Source organism: Saccopteryx bilineata, chromosome 1 (genome assembly GCF_036850765.1).
Source record: "Saccopteryx bilineata isolate mSacBil1 chromosome 1, mSacBil1_pri_phased_curated, whole genome shotgun sequence".
NCBI classification, from domain to species: Eukaryota; Metazoa; Chordata; class Mammalia; order Chiroptera; family Emballonuridae; genus Saccopteryx; species Saccopteryx bilineata.
The window spans coordinates 185,366,432-185,382,364 of NC_089490.1; the positions used below are offsets into that span (position 1 = coordinate 185,366,432).

Consider the following 15,933-nt stretch of genomic DNA (forward strand, 5'->3'; position numbering starts at 1 on the left):
CTTCAGATCAAATAAGGTAATTGAGTCTTGAGCAGGAGGAATAGGAACCAGTCTGCACGTAGGTCCTTCCCAATGAAACTCAGGCAGCAAATTAAAAGGAAGTTTTCTTAAGCCACTGAAGAGAAAAAGCAGGTTACCTATAAAAGAATGACAATTAGACTAAGAAGAAATTTTGCAAAGGTAGCAAGAAAGGCCCAGGTCTAGTGGAACGCCACCTTCAGAGTACAGAGGGGCGTTGCCTGTCAAGTTAGAAATCTAAAACTTTTAAATGATCATTCAAGAAAGAAGGTAAAATAAAGGCATTTTCAGACAACTTAAGACTGAAAGATGAAGAATTTTTTTTAAAAAAGAATCTTCTTTCATAAGATATTGAACCCAGAAATAAGGAGGGGAAATGCAGGAAGCAATGGTAGCCAGAGAAACACGTTGATAACTCTAAACAGATATGGGCTGTGGATGTGTGAGAAAGACCAATTCAGGGCAACCTGGAATTCAAGGAAGGCAGGACGCAGTGGACCGTGGAGGAGCTATGGGTTAGCTTTAGGTGTTTAACTAGGCAAGTTCACGAGTTCAAGTAGAACTCTAAATTCAGTTGAAGAGCAAAGGGGCAGCTTTTAAAAACTGCGTCAATCCAATTAAAGGAAGGAAAGTAGAAAGAAGGAAGGAAAGGAGAGGAGAAAGTTAAAATAGTAGAAAAATCCAAATATATCAGTAATCATGATAAATGAAAACAGATGACAACTGAGCTGTTAAAATGCAAAGACTTTCAGATTTTTTTAACCTAGCCTTTTGCTGTTTATAAGAGACATGTGTGAAATATAATTACGTGGAAAGTTTAGAAATAAGGAACTTTAAAAAAAGGGGGCTTACCAGGCAAATTTAGAGAAAGAGCAAAAGAAAGAATGAGACAGGAAGAAAGAGAGAGAATAATGAAGTTATATGATTATCAGTCAAAACTTTTAAAGCAAAAAAAATGTTAGGAATATAGATGTTATTAGAGACAGAGAAAAAGAAGTTTATAATATTCAATAAATTGGTTAAAGATACGTAAAGACAAATCACGTACAGAAAAATCCAAATGGTTAGAAAACATTTGAAAAAATGTTCAGCCTACCCTACCGGTGCTGATAGAAATGAACAGGATCAAGAGTGGGGCTACCCTTTCAACCCCCATCCGATGGCAGAACATTTACATTGGAATGTGGCAAGACTGGAGGGGATGTGGAACACAGGGGCGGCCTCATCTCCCAGGGGTTGCAGGGAAAGCCGCAGAAGTGGACGGATCTCCGACTCAGCAGATCTGTGATTGTTCTGTGTCCTGGCGGAGTGCTCATGGATGCTCCTGCAGCATCCATGGTCACAGCAGTAAGGAGGAAACAGCCTACCTGCCCATCAGCAGCGGCATGGACTACCAAACTGGGATATAACCACACGAGGGAAACTCGTAGCGGTGAAACCTTAGAGTTACCTGTGTTCAAGTGGATACGTCTCAGAATTACAGCATTGAATAAAAAGAAGTTGCAAGCGGATGTGCATAACTAATTTCAGATTTACATAAGGCAAAGCAGCACTGTGTGCCGTGTTTATAAGACACATACATGTGCAGTAAAATAGATACATCTGAGAGGAAATGATAGTCACCCCGAGTGGTTCCCTTGAACAAGGACACTGAACAGGATCAGGGAGGAAGGCACAGCAGACCTTAACTCTGCCATGTTTAATTTATAATGATCTGAAGCAGATAAAGCAACCGTATTAGCATTGATTTACCTTGTTAATTCTGGATTGTAGATGCACAGACTACTGCTATTATTCTGTGTGTGTTTGTGTGGGTTTATGTGTTTAAAATATTCCCTTAATTGAAACTAGCTTCCAGCTTATTATGAGAGAGGAAAGATGATAATAATGCAGAGCAAAACGTTCTGGGTTGCATTGTGGGATCTTTGCAGATGGCTTTCAGAGTTGAGATGAGAGCGATTCCTGCCAGTGGATCCCAAGCATACATCCCGGAAGAGGCATCACAGTATCGCTTTCCTACGGATGCCCACCTGCATTCGGTCCTTCATAGACATCGGCCATCATGACCTTGTTTTCTGTTTCTTTGGCCAATGTCAAGTCCTTTCCCATTTTTCCCTGGTAGTCTCTCTTCCGCTGATTGCATTCTGGTTAATACAAAACAGGAGTCACCCAGGGCCTCCCCAAAGATTTATTACTGTAGGAAATACGTCTAAAAAACTTGAGTGCTGCCTTACTTCTCATGGAAAGAGGAAGTAATGACTTCTGTCATAAGATAATGTGGGTTTTTATGGAAGTATTTGGATTTAGTCAGGGGAAGAGCATGGGTTGGTTGGTTGAATGAATGGAAACATATGGCAAACTCCCATATTACTTTCTTCCTTTGCCAGAAAGATCCCATTTGAGATTCTCACCTTTTCAAATTTTGTCTAATTTCCCTTTCTAAACGTGCTTCTGCAAACAGTTAAACATATTTCAAGACCTCTGTAAGGGAGTCCACGTTGAAACAAGATTTGGTCATCACGGTCCTGTGTTCTTAGCGCCCAGCACAGCCCTTCCAAATAGTGAGTGTGGTGTCTGGCGAAGGGGGAGCAGGAGCCCGTGGGCTGCACCCCCCAGCACAGTGGCTTCTCTGCTCTCTGGGTGATGTCTCTGTCTCCACACACACTACAGTCAGCGTTCTTATTCAACCTAAAGTGAAATAATGGCACACTTTGAGAAAGGTTGGTTTCAGGGCCTCTGACACATTCTAACAGGGTGCTAGTAAATAGCACGGCCGTGTTGGTCTAGAAGCCATTTCCCAGTCACTGGGAAAGGCATCCAATTTGTCTTTAAAATAACCCCTGCTCCGTGCTGACGCCGAAAGGGAGACTCTGACTCAGAGCTCTTGTTATGCTGCCTGGGGCTGCCAAGTGTACGTTTGATAATGAACCCTGCTTTCTCAGCCACTGTTTTCTTTTCCTGTGCAGGGAGAAGATGCATCAGTCTGCCATGTACGAGCTGTGCCAGGGGATGCACGAGATCAGCCTTCAGTTCGTCCGACTGCAGCTCACCTTTGAGGAGTACACCATCATGAAAGTTTTGCTGCTGCTAAGCACAAGTAAGTCGATGTCCACAACGCCCTTCTGCCCCATTGTCAGATCATCTCCCCTTTCGAGGGGAGCCTGTGTCGAGTATCAGGTAGTTGGTGTAAAAAGGAAGAACCTGAGGAGCCGGGCGGTGGGCTTTGGTCTTTGGGGAGCTGGATTACTTGCCAGGGTGAAGCTTGGGACGTGTGAAAGAGCACGTCTCTTCCTTTCTCCATGCGGCTGACCACGAGCTATTAGTTACGAGTGTGTTAGGAGTGTGGTAGGATTGGGCAGTTCAGGGACTACGGGGGAAGTGAGGCGCAGCCCGCCCTCGGGGAGTGTTACTGGAAAGTAGTTCAGACATACGGTCAGTACACTGTGGAATGGGATTGTCTACTCTGATAGAGTGTCATGGCGGCTCAGAAAAGGGACGAGCCTGGTCCATTCTGGGGACCAGAGAGGGGGTTCAAGAGGAAGCTGAGGCCTGACCTGTGGTGGCGCAGTGGATAAAGCGTCGACCTGGAAATGCTGAGGTCGCCGGTTCAAAACCCTGGGCTTGCCTGGTCAAGGCACATATGGGAGTTGATGCTTCCTGCTCCTCCCCCCTTCTCTCTTTCTCTGTCTCTTCTCTCTCTCTCTCTCTCTCTCTCTCTCTCTCTCTCTCCCTCTCCTCTCTAAAATGAATAAATAAAAAATAAAAATAATAATAAAAAAAATTTAAAAAAAAAGAGGAAGCTGAACGTTGGGGAGCTTTGGGAGGGTTGCAGATCGGTTGTGAGGAGCAAGGTGCCACCTGTCAGGGGGGATGAGTGTGGAAATGTGATAAAGCAAATCCAGGCAAAGGCACATAGTTCTGGGGACTTGTTTTGCCTGTTCATTTTTAAATTTTCACTGTAGTCAAGTTTTAATATTTCAAGGCACGCCCCGTTGCACTGGGCTGGGGGCTGGGACGTAGCGTGGACTGGATGTTGAATAGACACCTGGCCTTTGCAGGCGGCAGAGGAGTGTGGCACTGAAGGCTTCGAGCAGCAGGGGTGACGTGATCAAAGTTGTTTTCTATGGCTTTGTGACGATGCACGTGGCTGTAGACTGGACTAAAGAGGAAAAGGCGGGGTGGGGGTGGGCTGGGAGGCTGAGGCAGAGAATTTATCCTGACTGGAATCCCAGGGACCTGGGCAGATGCTGAAATGATGGTCTGGATGATGATGGCGGTTGTACGATGTCCAGGAGCAAATGCCTTCCAGCAGCACGGCCGCGTCGGCCTTGGCAGCTGACCGGAAGAGGAAATGAAAATGGCCTAGGTCAGAAGTGACACCGGCGCTGAGCATGGAGAAATGACCAGGATGGTAGTGATACCACTAAGAGAAATGTGTTAGTGTTGGGACTTGGAGCAGATTTGTTGGAGTAAAAAATATAATTAAAAAAAGAGTTTTATTTTGGATAGGTTTTTAGATGCCTCCTAATAAAGAAACCAAACAATGGAGACAGTTTGGGACTGGAACTGAGAAGACAGGTTTGGGTTTGGAGGTGTAAACTTGAAATTATCCTCCTAGGAAATTGTAGTCAGTGAGTTGGGGTCGCCATGCCACCGGGCGAAGAGAACAGGTCCCGGTGACATGAAATGGGAGGGCGGAGGCTGAGGGGACAGAGGCTGATGTCAGAGAGGGGGAGCTTGTGCAGTGTGGAAGCCAAGCCATGGTTTCCAGCAGGGACGAGACTAACAGCCATGCTCGCTCGAAGCAAGTTGAGAAGGGCCGACTAGAGCCGACCATTGGGCATCAGGCAGGTGCCTGATGGCCAGCGACTTGCAGACAGACAGGAAGCTCTCTGAGGCTCCTAGGACTAAGTGTGGTTGATGGCGTAAGTGCCAGAAGAGACAAGAGAGGATAGGGTCAGCCCTGGCAAAGCCACTGAGCACCTTTCCCTCAGACAGGGGCACAGGCATTTTCAAACAGGGGAGAGAATTTGAGGAAGCTCACATCACAGGAGGGTGACACCAAGAATGATGGCAGGAGACAGTCTAGAGCAGGTGTCCCAAACTACGGCCCACGGGCCGCATGCGGCCCCCTGAGGCCATTTATCCAGCCCCCTCCACATTTCCGGAAGGGGCACCTCTTTCATTGGTGGTCAGTGAGAGGAGCACTGTATGTGGCGGCCCTCCAACAGTCTGAGGGACAGTGAACTGGCCCCCTGTGTAAAAAGTTTGGGGACCCCTGGCTCTAGAGAGTCAGTCTCTCAGCCACATGCTGTGGCCACAGAGGAAACGGACATGTTCTGGATTCTGAGGATGCCAGGGCCAGCAGCGTGGACCTCAAACAGTTGCAGTTGCTGAGTGACCGACCACCTGGTTGAGGCAGAGAAGCTCTGGCATCCAGAGCGTGCCAGCCCTTCCTGGCCTGGGGATTGGGCTGGGCAGGGTGGCTGGCGGGAACCGTGTGGGAGAGAGTGGCTGCAGTAGCCCAGGTGGTGAGGAGAGAATGGATGAGAAGAGAGGTTATTTCCAGCAGAGAAGGGCCGGGTCTGAGGAAGAGTGAGCCTCCATCCCGTTAGGCAGAAATAAGCAGTGGTGACCACGGATCAAAATCCACTCCTTAGCACCTCGTGGTTTGTGAGGTGTTTCCCATATATTATCTAATTTAATGCTTAAAACAGCATTAAATTGGTGAGATCAGTAGCCCCATTCCAGAATTGACAAGACAGAGGCACATCGTGTTACCTGCTCAGTGCTCTGGGAGTTAGGGCTCATCCAGGGCTGTGGACTTGGGGTCCAGGGCTGCCCCACTGTCCTGGGAGCAGGGAGCAAGGCCTACAAAGGTGGGCTGGGGGCACATGATAGTCGCAGGGACAGTGGACCGGTGAGCATGCTGAGCCTGGACTCCAGCCAAGGGGCCGTGGGCAGCCTGGCCGCGAGGTGGCTGCTCCTCGCAGCTGTGTTGCGTTTGGCCAGGACAGGGTTTTTCGGTTGCTTTTGGCCTTTGTCTTGTTTTGTTTTGTTTTCATGGAGTTTGATTGCCAGGGGCAGAGCGTGGTCTCCCCTTTGCCACAGGCCCCACCAGCCTCACTCCTTACGCTCAGCCTGGCTCCTGCAGGGCTGAGCTTGCAGCCCATCCGCTGACTGCGGGGTCAGGGGCCCCGGGCTCTCGGTCCTCCTCCGGAAGGTGTCGGGGGTTCCTTGGTGCCTTGTGGTCCTTTCTGGAATGTGACTCTGGAAAGAAGGACTCCAAGCCAGTGACTGATCTTACTCTTCTTTTCACGCTATGTCATTAACCACTGCTGGTTAGAAAAATGTTTTAAATATATACCCTTATATACGTGCACACACACACACACACCAGATGACAGAACATATTTAAATGAAACATTTTTTCTAAAAATTCATGGGATACTAATTCTTTATAGATTTTAACTATATACTTGATCTAAATTGGTGTCTTACCCTTTTATATTTTATTATTATTATTTTTTTTTTTTTTTCATTTTTCTGAAGCTGGAAACGGGGAGAGACAGTCAGACAGACTCCCGCATGCGCCCGACCGGGATCCACCCGGCACGCCCACCAGGGGCAACGCTCTGCCCACCAGGGGGCGATGCTCTGCCCATCCTGGGCGTCGCCATGTCGCGACCAGAGCCACTCCAGCGCCTGAGGTAGAGGCCACAGAGCCATCCCCAGCGCCCGGGCTATCTTTGCTCCAATGGAGCCTTGGCTGCGGGAGGGGAAGAGAGAGACAGAGAGGAAAGCGCGGCGGAGGGGTGGAGAAGCAAATGGGCGCTTCTCCTGTGTGCCCTGGCCGGGAATCGAACCCGGGTCCTCCGCACGCTAGGCCGACGCTCTACCGCTGAGCCAACCGGCCAGGGCCTTTACCCTTTTATAGACAGGGGTGGAAAGAGTCAGTTTATAGTCATGAGTACACAAAACAGAGTGTATTCTTCTCTCATTACTTATTCATTTGGATTTTTCCATACGAACAGCTGTAAACCTGCTTTTGCCTGCCCCTTACCTGCACTCAGCCAGACTATAATCTGGTCTGACATCATTCTGAGGCTGTCCAGATTGATCTGTTAGCTTCCCAGGAGCTCAGCGCTTTCCATTTCTGACTTAGAGATGCGGGAAAAGCAAAATGAAAAGGTAGGAAAACAGGAACTTTAGGCACTGGAGCGTCTGCGGGCTTTAGGACGGCCGACTTTGCAGACCTGTGGTGCAATGCCTGGACGGTGGTCCCGCCGTAGGATGTGAGCCGCACGCCGGATGTGCAGTGGGTCGGGAGGTTTTGTGGCCCTGACGTCGGGGGAGCCCTGGGCTACTCCTGCTCACTGAGGAAGGCAGGCCGACTTCCACCCGCCTGTCTCTGCTCTTCCCCAACCCCTGGATTCTGGATGGGTTCCAGCAGCCCTGCTGCACTTAATAAGTAAATTCAGAAAATCTGGGCAGACCTCCAGAATTTGAGGTTTTTGCTTAAGTTCTCTGTATTTGTGGGTTTGTTTCAGCTTCTAAAATATCTAGCTGGAAAATTGGTACAATGTATTTCAGTCACAGCAGTGATACATAAGTAAGATTTGACACAGGTTGTTTGTAATTTGAGAACTTTATGATAATACAGCTATTAGAAATATGAGGGTCTTTGGTTAATTTTCGTAGATGTGCCACATACTATTGAAATATTATCATGAATGTATTCACATCCTAGTTTTAGGTAAAACTTGAATATGTAGGATGACACTCATATATATCGAGGTTAAAAAACAAAAGGTTTACTCCATAAAATGTTGTAACTTAAAAAAACTGTTAATATGTGGGTGGGAAGTTTATTTGAAAACTTTCAGTTTCTTTTAGAAAGTTGTAGGTTAACGTTACATTTTTGCAAGAAAACGGATCTATCGTTTTAATATTAACATCCGGGTTATTACCATCCTTCTTTAGTTATTTTATACTTTTAAATTTTTTATTTTAAAGAAGAAAAATCTATCAGTTATAGAATGGATGGCATTTAACTCTTAATGTGAATGTCACATATTTGAAACCACAACTAATACTGTGGAAGCCTCAGGAGTCTGTGCAGCTGCTATTAGGGATCTATTTTCCCCACAAAAATAGGCTTAGACAAGCCACAAATCAAAAGCCTCAACAATTAAACTCAAGGAGAAGATCATTAACATAATATATGAAGTTAATTTTGCAAGATAATCCATATCTGTATATAGGACCGCAGGGTTAGTTGCAAACAGCGAGTCCTCCTGGCTTCCAGGGTCGCGCATGATATTCAAAAACTTACTGAGCCCTTCTAAAGTGCTGATGACCACAGTCAAGTATGACGTATACCAGTTATGATACACTAACAAATATGCTGTGTAATTAAGTGACAGGGAAGAGCTGTTTCAAGCTCAGAATGCTAATATCACAAGATGAATTTTCATTAGGTCTTCTAAAAATAACATTCAAAGGGATTTTGTTTTTTAAAGCTAAAGCGTACGCAAACACATGTGTAGATCTGCGGCGGGGACACCTTTGGCCTGACTTCGTCCCCACACCTCCATAAAGTGTGCCCTTTCTCCATAAAGAGCTTTCATGGGTGTCCAGGGGAAAGCCTCTCAGTGGGTCACAGAAGCACTTCCGAGTCCCTAATCCCAAAGTATTCTAAGTGCGATTTTTGGTGGTGGTGTTTAAATAGAAAAGCTGGTCTCTACGTAAAAGAAAATGTAAACTTTCATTTTTTTTTTACCTTATCAAAGGTAAATGAACACGGTTTCGTCTCTTTGAAAGTTCCAGGCGTCCCTTTGCCTGCAGAGCTACGGGGCTCACAACCTTCCACCCAGTTGGTGGGGAGGACACATGACAGCACCTCTGTGGTCACGTGATCTGGAAAGAGAGAATGGACCTGGCCCGCGCTCTTCTGTGGGCACAGCCTCCCCTTGGGAGGTGACCAGTTTCCCCGGGCACTTCTGATGTTTGAACTTGAATATGAAGACATTGCTTTCTAATTCTAGCTGCAGCTTAGATTGTCTGTGGCTCTCCCAGTTGTCCTGGAAAATCAAAGTATATTTTCCTACCTCTGAAGTGTTGGCAAGTCAGGATTCATAAAACACTTGGATGGCAGGCCACAAGGCAATGAAGCGTTGTGGTCAAGAGGCAAGCTTCGGAGACAGACCAGCCTAGGTTTCTCTCTCTTCTCTCCCATGTATTGTGCCCTTGGACAAGTGTTGAAACGTCCAGACCTCAGTGTCCTCATCTGCAAAATAAGAACCTATAATGGTGACGCCATAAGACTGATGTCAAGATTAGTGGACAGATACATGCAAAGTGTATATAACAACATACACCTCGTAATAGCCCTTATTATCACTCTTTCGTCTAGGTGTGTGTGTGTCTACCAGTGGGTAACATAGTTACTGATACATGCAACTAATTGAGGTTCAGTATCCATCTAAAAGTGGGACCCTAACAACCTCAAAATAGTCTAGTCCATTTAACTGCTAAGATGCGAAGGCCATTTCCATCCTGGCATTTACACGCCTGATATCCTTCTCCACAGTTCCAAAGGATGGCCTCAAAAGCCAAGCTGCATTTGAAGAGATGAGGACAAATTACATCAAGGAACTAAGGAAGATCGTGACCAAGTGTCCCAACAATTCTGGGCAGAGTTGGCAGAGGTTCTACCAGCTGACCAAGCTTCTGGACTCCATGCATGACGTAAGTATTGCTCTTTGATTCCTTTTAAATGAAAGACCCACAACCACACACCGTTCAGCAAATGCAGTTGCAGAGCTGAGGACGTTCTCGGGACTTTGGGAAGACTGGAGTAAGGTATCCAGTGCGGGGCAGCGGGAGGTGAGAACTGATGAGGAAGGAACTTTTTCCCTTCAGATCACGTTTGTAATACACTTCCCATCAAGGACAGGGTGGGGCTCTCTTCTGAGTAAGACCTGAGATACATGCACCACCAAGGCAAACCCTGTGTCCTGGCCCAGGGACAGATCACGTTTCATATTTCTGCTTGCAACGTAGGAAATGTTTGGTTAGTAAAACTGTTTGCTTTCATGTTGCATAAACAGTGTCCATTCTTCTACAACTGTTAATCTAATAACCCAATCTTTTCAAAAACATTATTAGTGGTCCAGGGCCAGCTTGGATCATCTCAACCTTTGCCAAATATTGAGTCCTATATTCGCTATTCTTCATAGCAGTCACCTTTCTTGTCTTAATGTAAATACAGAAAGCAAATTCTGAGCTCATTCCTTCTAATTTAACCAATTATAGATGCAGTCGAGGGGTTGGTGAGAGGTTTCTACAAAATGTGGATGTGGATCACTTGCTTTGTTTTGTCATTTAAAATATGCTTCTTGTTTCACTTGGTAAGCATTTTCTCTGGTTCTGGCTCAAAAAAATGTTGTGTGCAGTCACACTAATTTAGTTTTTCATGTTTGTGAGGTTTTCATAGTTTTTCTTTTTTTTTGGTAGATTTATTGCCCAAGTTCAACCTATACATTTGCATTGTAAATTCATCTTCAAATATCTCTCTCATTAAGGAAAATGTTGCAGGCTTGATGACCGACCAATATTATGATAGTATTCCTGGTGAGAGGACAGATCATCCGTTAGAAATCTGTTTATGCCAGCGAACGTTCTCTCTCTGTGGGTTCTTTGATAATTAAAGAATGCCACTGTCTAGTGTTTTGCACAGGAGCCCCATTGCATTGTACGTGGACCTTTGCTTTCTCTGGACTTTTGGTTTCATGTGAGTCAAATTCCCAGAAGGTAGATTCAGCGATGCCTAGTTTCACTAATTATCCGTGGCCTAGAGAATGTGGTTTTTCATGTTATGAAAAATATTAGGTGTACGGGATGATGGCAAACAGGCCTCTGGGGATGCAGCAATGATGCACTCCACAACTCACAACAAAGAAAGCAGGGGAGCCAGCGCCTGGCACGCAGGTCGTCTTTGTGAGAACAGGGGGCACTGTTTTCTTGGTGTGGAAAGTCCTTCTGAGCGGAGCTCCGAATGGGGCTTTGTGGTTCCTTCGTGATGAATTCTCTCATTTGTTCAAAGGTATGGGCAGGCACGAGCGTGGCACCAGAGTGAGCATGTAATTGCCCTCACAACACGTGGTAATAGATGATCGTTTTGAAGCGATTTGCATGTAACACGACTGACAACGGAAGTCAAAACTTTCCACAGCCTTTCAGCATTGCTGTGCCTTAAGCAGAGCCACACAGTGGAAACGTGTAGGGGCCACCCCAGAGTTCCATGTGTCAAACCATCCTCTGCAAGCTGCCTCTGTGAGCCAGGACCGTGCTGGGCACCAGACAGGGACCCGGTGAGCAGCTGCCAAATGGCTATTTGCTAAGTGATAATTTTCTGCAAAATCCCCCAGGGCAAACCATTGCCTTTTTAGCATTTTTAAATCAAGGTATAAGTGATGCACAAAACGCGGAACATTTAAAATGTTCCATAGGAGAAGTTTGACACATGCATACACCCCTGAAGCTATCATCACAAGACCCCAGAGTTTTCCTTGTACCCCCTTTTAACCTTCCTATCTACCACTCCCTAGTCACTTTCTATAGTGCTTTCTGGCAATAAAGATTAGTTTATATATTCTAGAGTAGAGTTTACAGAGTCTGTTAGTTTATATATTCTAGATTTTCACACACATGGAATCATGCAGTCAATCTGTAGTCTTTCCTGTCTGGCATCCTTCACTTAGCATAATTACTTTGAGATTCACCCATTCTATTGCATATATCAGGACTTAGTACGTACTCCTTTCTGAGTAGCATCTATGGTACAGCTATTTGATGTTTTGGTAGTCCAGTCACCTGGGAGGGGTATGTGTGTTGCTCCCAGATCGGGAACTATTACAGATAGAGCTGCACCAAACATTTGTGTCCGTGTCCTAGAATGGACTCACTCTCTTTTTCTTGGGTGAATAGCTAGTAGAGGAATGCCAGGGTCACATGGCCAACATGCTTTCATTTATTTAGGAGACCACCAAACTCTTTTCCAGAGTAGTTGTACAAATTGTACACTCCCTTGACAAGGGAGTTCAAACTGGCCACACCCTTGCTGACACTCAGTGTGACAAGCCAGAGCCATTGAATGGCTGTGTGGTGGTGTCTCCCTGTGGTCTTAGTACGCATTTCCCTGGTGATTAAAGATCTCATCATGTGCTTATTTCCCATCTTTATGTCTTCTTTGGTATTGTATCTATTCAGCTTTGTGTGACTCATTTTCAAAAATTAAATTGCTTGTTTTTAATGGGACTGTTGAGTTTTGAGAGTTCTTCATATAGTCTAGGTATAATTCCTTTATAAGATAGATGATTTGCAAGTATTTTTTCCCAGCCTGTGGCTTATCTTTTCATTCTCTTCGCAATGTCTTTTGAAGAGGAGTTTTCCACTTTAATGATGCCCAGTCGATTATTTTTTTCTTTTATGAGTTATGTTTTTGGTGGTATTGCTAATAAATCCTTGTCTAAGCCAATGGCACAAACCTTCTCTCCCTAATTTTCTTTTAGAGATTACTGTTCTTCGTTGACTGACACACAGTATCTTGTTTTTATTTGTGTATTGTTTTCTGAGCAATTTTGGTTGTTTCTGGTGGCATGGTAAATCCAGTCCACCCCAGTCCATTTTGGCTGAAAGGACACTATTCTTTGGGAATCATTTTTATCATTTTAATTCTCAAACCTTTATTTTAAATGATAAAAAAATAGTTTGCTCTTAGAAGTAGACTAATAAAAGCTTCTTGAAAGTTCTATTTATATTCCGAGTCCAGACAGAACACTGAAAAATGCACTGTAAGTCTAGAGGGACCTCCCGAACATTTGTGCTCACCCAGACTTGGGACTCTTGTGGCTTTTTCGTTAGAGTAAAACAGTGAATCAGCATTTGTGGAATTCTTTTCCAGGAAACAATGAGCTACCTAAGAACTGACTGTATGCTCAGAGCCGAGTTCTGCTCACTTCGTGGAAAGAGAGCATTTGTTTCTAAGAGTCCTACAAATCTGATCTCTGTGAACATCAGTGTTCTGCTTTAGAAAGCATACATATTATGCTACCCTTCAGGATGCGTGTCCATAGATCTCGGGACATGCATGCACACACAGCTGTCGAGACACGTGCACAGCTTTCAGGACACCTGGACTTGTCCTACATGGTGCACGCGTGTGGGCAGAACTCTGCCAAGGTGAGTGAAAGGAACATTCTCTGATAGAACAGGTTGGTAGTTCAGTATTTGAATAGTCAGCAACTTTAATGAACCATAAGCCCTCTGAGCATCACTTTCCTCCCCAAAAGAGTTTCAAAGAAAACAGCTGTAATCAGGTGCCTACGAATGGATGTGTTTTTGCATTGCAAATGTTTGGGTGTTTTACATAAAGCACAGAGTCCTTGCTCTTCTAGAGAGAGTTGACAATTAATAGTCATTGTCTAGCTGGTGACTCTTGCTAGGAGTGACAATTTTCTGGGGGTGTAAGAAGCACATTTCAAATGAATTTATTGGTTAAGTTCATTCATAGAGATCAAGGTCTATTTATGTTACGATCAGTAAGGAGAGCAGATAGTAAATGTTGAACAATATTAATAGTCTTTCTTATATGCAAAAATTATCCTTTTTCTGTTCAATAGTTTCAAGGTCATGCTATTGTTTGACCTTGTAATCAACATTAGTTCAGTATATAGTAGTAAAAACATGTCTCATGTCTATCAACATGGATAAGGCTTCAGAGGCTACAAAGAGAATGTATGAGGCCAACCCAGTCCTCAAATAGCTTAGATTCTAGAGAGGCAGCTGGTGCACAGCACAAGGCAGAAGGTAGTCAGCTGCTGAAGTGATCGCCTGGGTAGTGGGACCTTTGAGAGCACATCCGCCCGTGTGTCGATGAGCCCCTACCATGTTCTAGGACCAAAGGTGCATGTGTGAGCAGAATGCCTGTCCTTAGGAATCCCTCCTATGTCTGATAGAGGAAAAGTTCATCTCATTCAACAAACAAACTTTAATGTCTACAAGTGTCAGGCATTGTACTAGGGGATAAGACCCAAAGCCTGGCCTCTGGGTGGGGGTGGGTTACTGGGCGCAACCACACAGCACTATACAAGGCAGGGCACGGGCTCAGAAGAGGGGAACGCCCTGCATTGTGGGCTCATCATGCTTTTTTTTGAGTTGATGGAACGCCTTGTTGAGAAGGTACAGGAGCCAGCTGTGCTGGGAGGGGGGCGTGGAAGGCTCCCACGGGGGTGTCAGAGGATCTTTACCGCATGGAGGAAGAGCCAGGTGAGAATGTGAGCCACAGCTTGGCTCGGGTCACTGGACATGCCACATCCACATTTGCTTCTCTTTTATGTCTTTCTGGTCAGTTTTTCCTCATGGAAAGTTCTGAGGCCAAAATAGGAGCCTGCCAAAATAACGTGACCCTGGGGACAGCAGGTAGCACGGCTCTCTGCACCGCAAAAAGCATCCCAAGCAGTTTCAATTTATCTGGAAGTGCAGAGACACCCAGACACGTGCCCGGTATGTGCCTCCGGGAGATGGCAATCTGAAGTTGGCGAGAGAGCAGGTAGGGACATGGGCACACAGAGGCCAGTCCACAGAGTAGGTCCGGGAGCAACTTCACTCTCTGGCAGGGAGTCCCTTAGATTGCTGTCAATGGGAAGCATTCCCACAGTCGTTCAGACCCCAGAGCCCAGCTTCCCGAGCTTCCTGTGAGAGGGATTGGGTGGGGGCATTGGAGTTCTTGTGAAGAACATGCTGGGTGTGCTAGAGCCACTTCCTAATTTGCCAAAGGGATGAACGGTGTTTGGCGATGGCAGATTGCTGTGAGGTGGCCTATGACTGGGAAGGATCGGTGCAGGCGAACTAGAAACCGTCGTCCCGGGGGCCGTCAGCACCCTGCTAATGATGAAGGCTAGCCACGCTGCTGCAGTGTGCCAAGGGACTTGCCCCTCTCTCCTCGCTGCTCAGGTGGCAGTGAAATGAGATTATTGGATTCTAAGTCTGTAATAAGGTGTCCAGCACTGGTAGTTCCACAGAGTGTGTGTGTGTGTGTGTGTGTATGTGTATGTGTGTGTAAGAGAGAGCAAGAGTCAAAGCCATGTTCTGTCTCACAGAATGAAGCAACTATTTAATATCATTAGCAGTGTTACTGCCTTCTCCTTCGACAAGACCTTGACTAAGAAAGGTTCTAAAAAAAGGAAGAGTTGTTTATTCCAAAGTCAGCTAAGTGAGCAGAGCCTGATCCCCCAGGGCGCACGGGGGGTGGGGGGGTAGGCAAAGAACACAGGTGATGCAAGCCCAGTCTTCATGCAGAAGAAGTCTTCATAAGTGGAGATTCCAAATTAAACTTGAGATGAGAGATCATACTGTTTGTCTGGTTGGCGGATAACATGGAAGCCTATGAATGGCTTTCCGTGTCTCCTCTGCATCCCTGTAGCGGACAGGGACCTGTGGTGTCTGCCCTTACAGATTGTGCGTTTCAAGGGTATAGCGTAGTATAGAAGGCCTTGCCCTGAGTGCATTGTGCCAAGTGCTTATTTTCATTTGAGATATTTTTATGTTTGTGTAATTGGGAGGGCATCAATTATATTTAAAACTAAAAACAGGGGAAATGGAAAAAAAAACAGTGTATGGAAACGTCTGGGCAGTTCAAGGATCGGTGTGTTTTATGTGCTTGTAGCTAGAGCCACGAAGCCAGCCAGAGACCTAACTCCTCGCAGACGTGAAGGCATCCTTCCCTGTTTCTCCTGCTTTGTTGACACATTAGTGGTTTAAGGGCAGCGCCGATCACTGGTCAGGATGTGTGTCTCCAGGCTCCCCTCGTTTGCAATCAGTGCCTATTGTGAGATGCAGCGGAACAGCTGA

At 45.8% G+C, this 15,933-nt stretch overlaps 1 protein-coding gene across 5 annotated transcripts in view; it reads left to right on the top strand.

The window, feature by feature from the left end:
• NR3C2 (nuclear receptor subfamily 3 group C member 2) overlaps positions 1-15,933 on the top strand; it is a 313,282-nt gene that overhangs the window by 276,862 nt on the left and 20,487 nt on the right. For all 5 annotated transcript variants that reach the window (XM_066281159.1, XM_066281166.1, XM_066281153.1 and 2 more), the window contains 2 exons: positions 2,985-3,115; positions 9,611-9,768. In XM_066281159.1, coding sequence (XP_066137256.1) covers positions 2,985-3,115; positions 9,611-9,768 — 289 coding nt within the window. The remainder of the gene's footprint in view (positions 1-2,984; positions 3,116-9,610; positions 9,769-15,933) is intronic.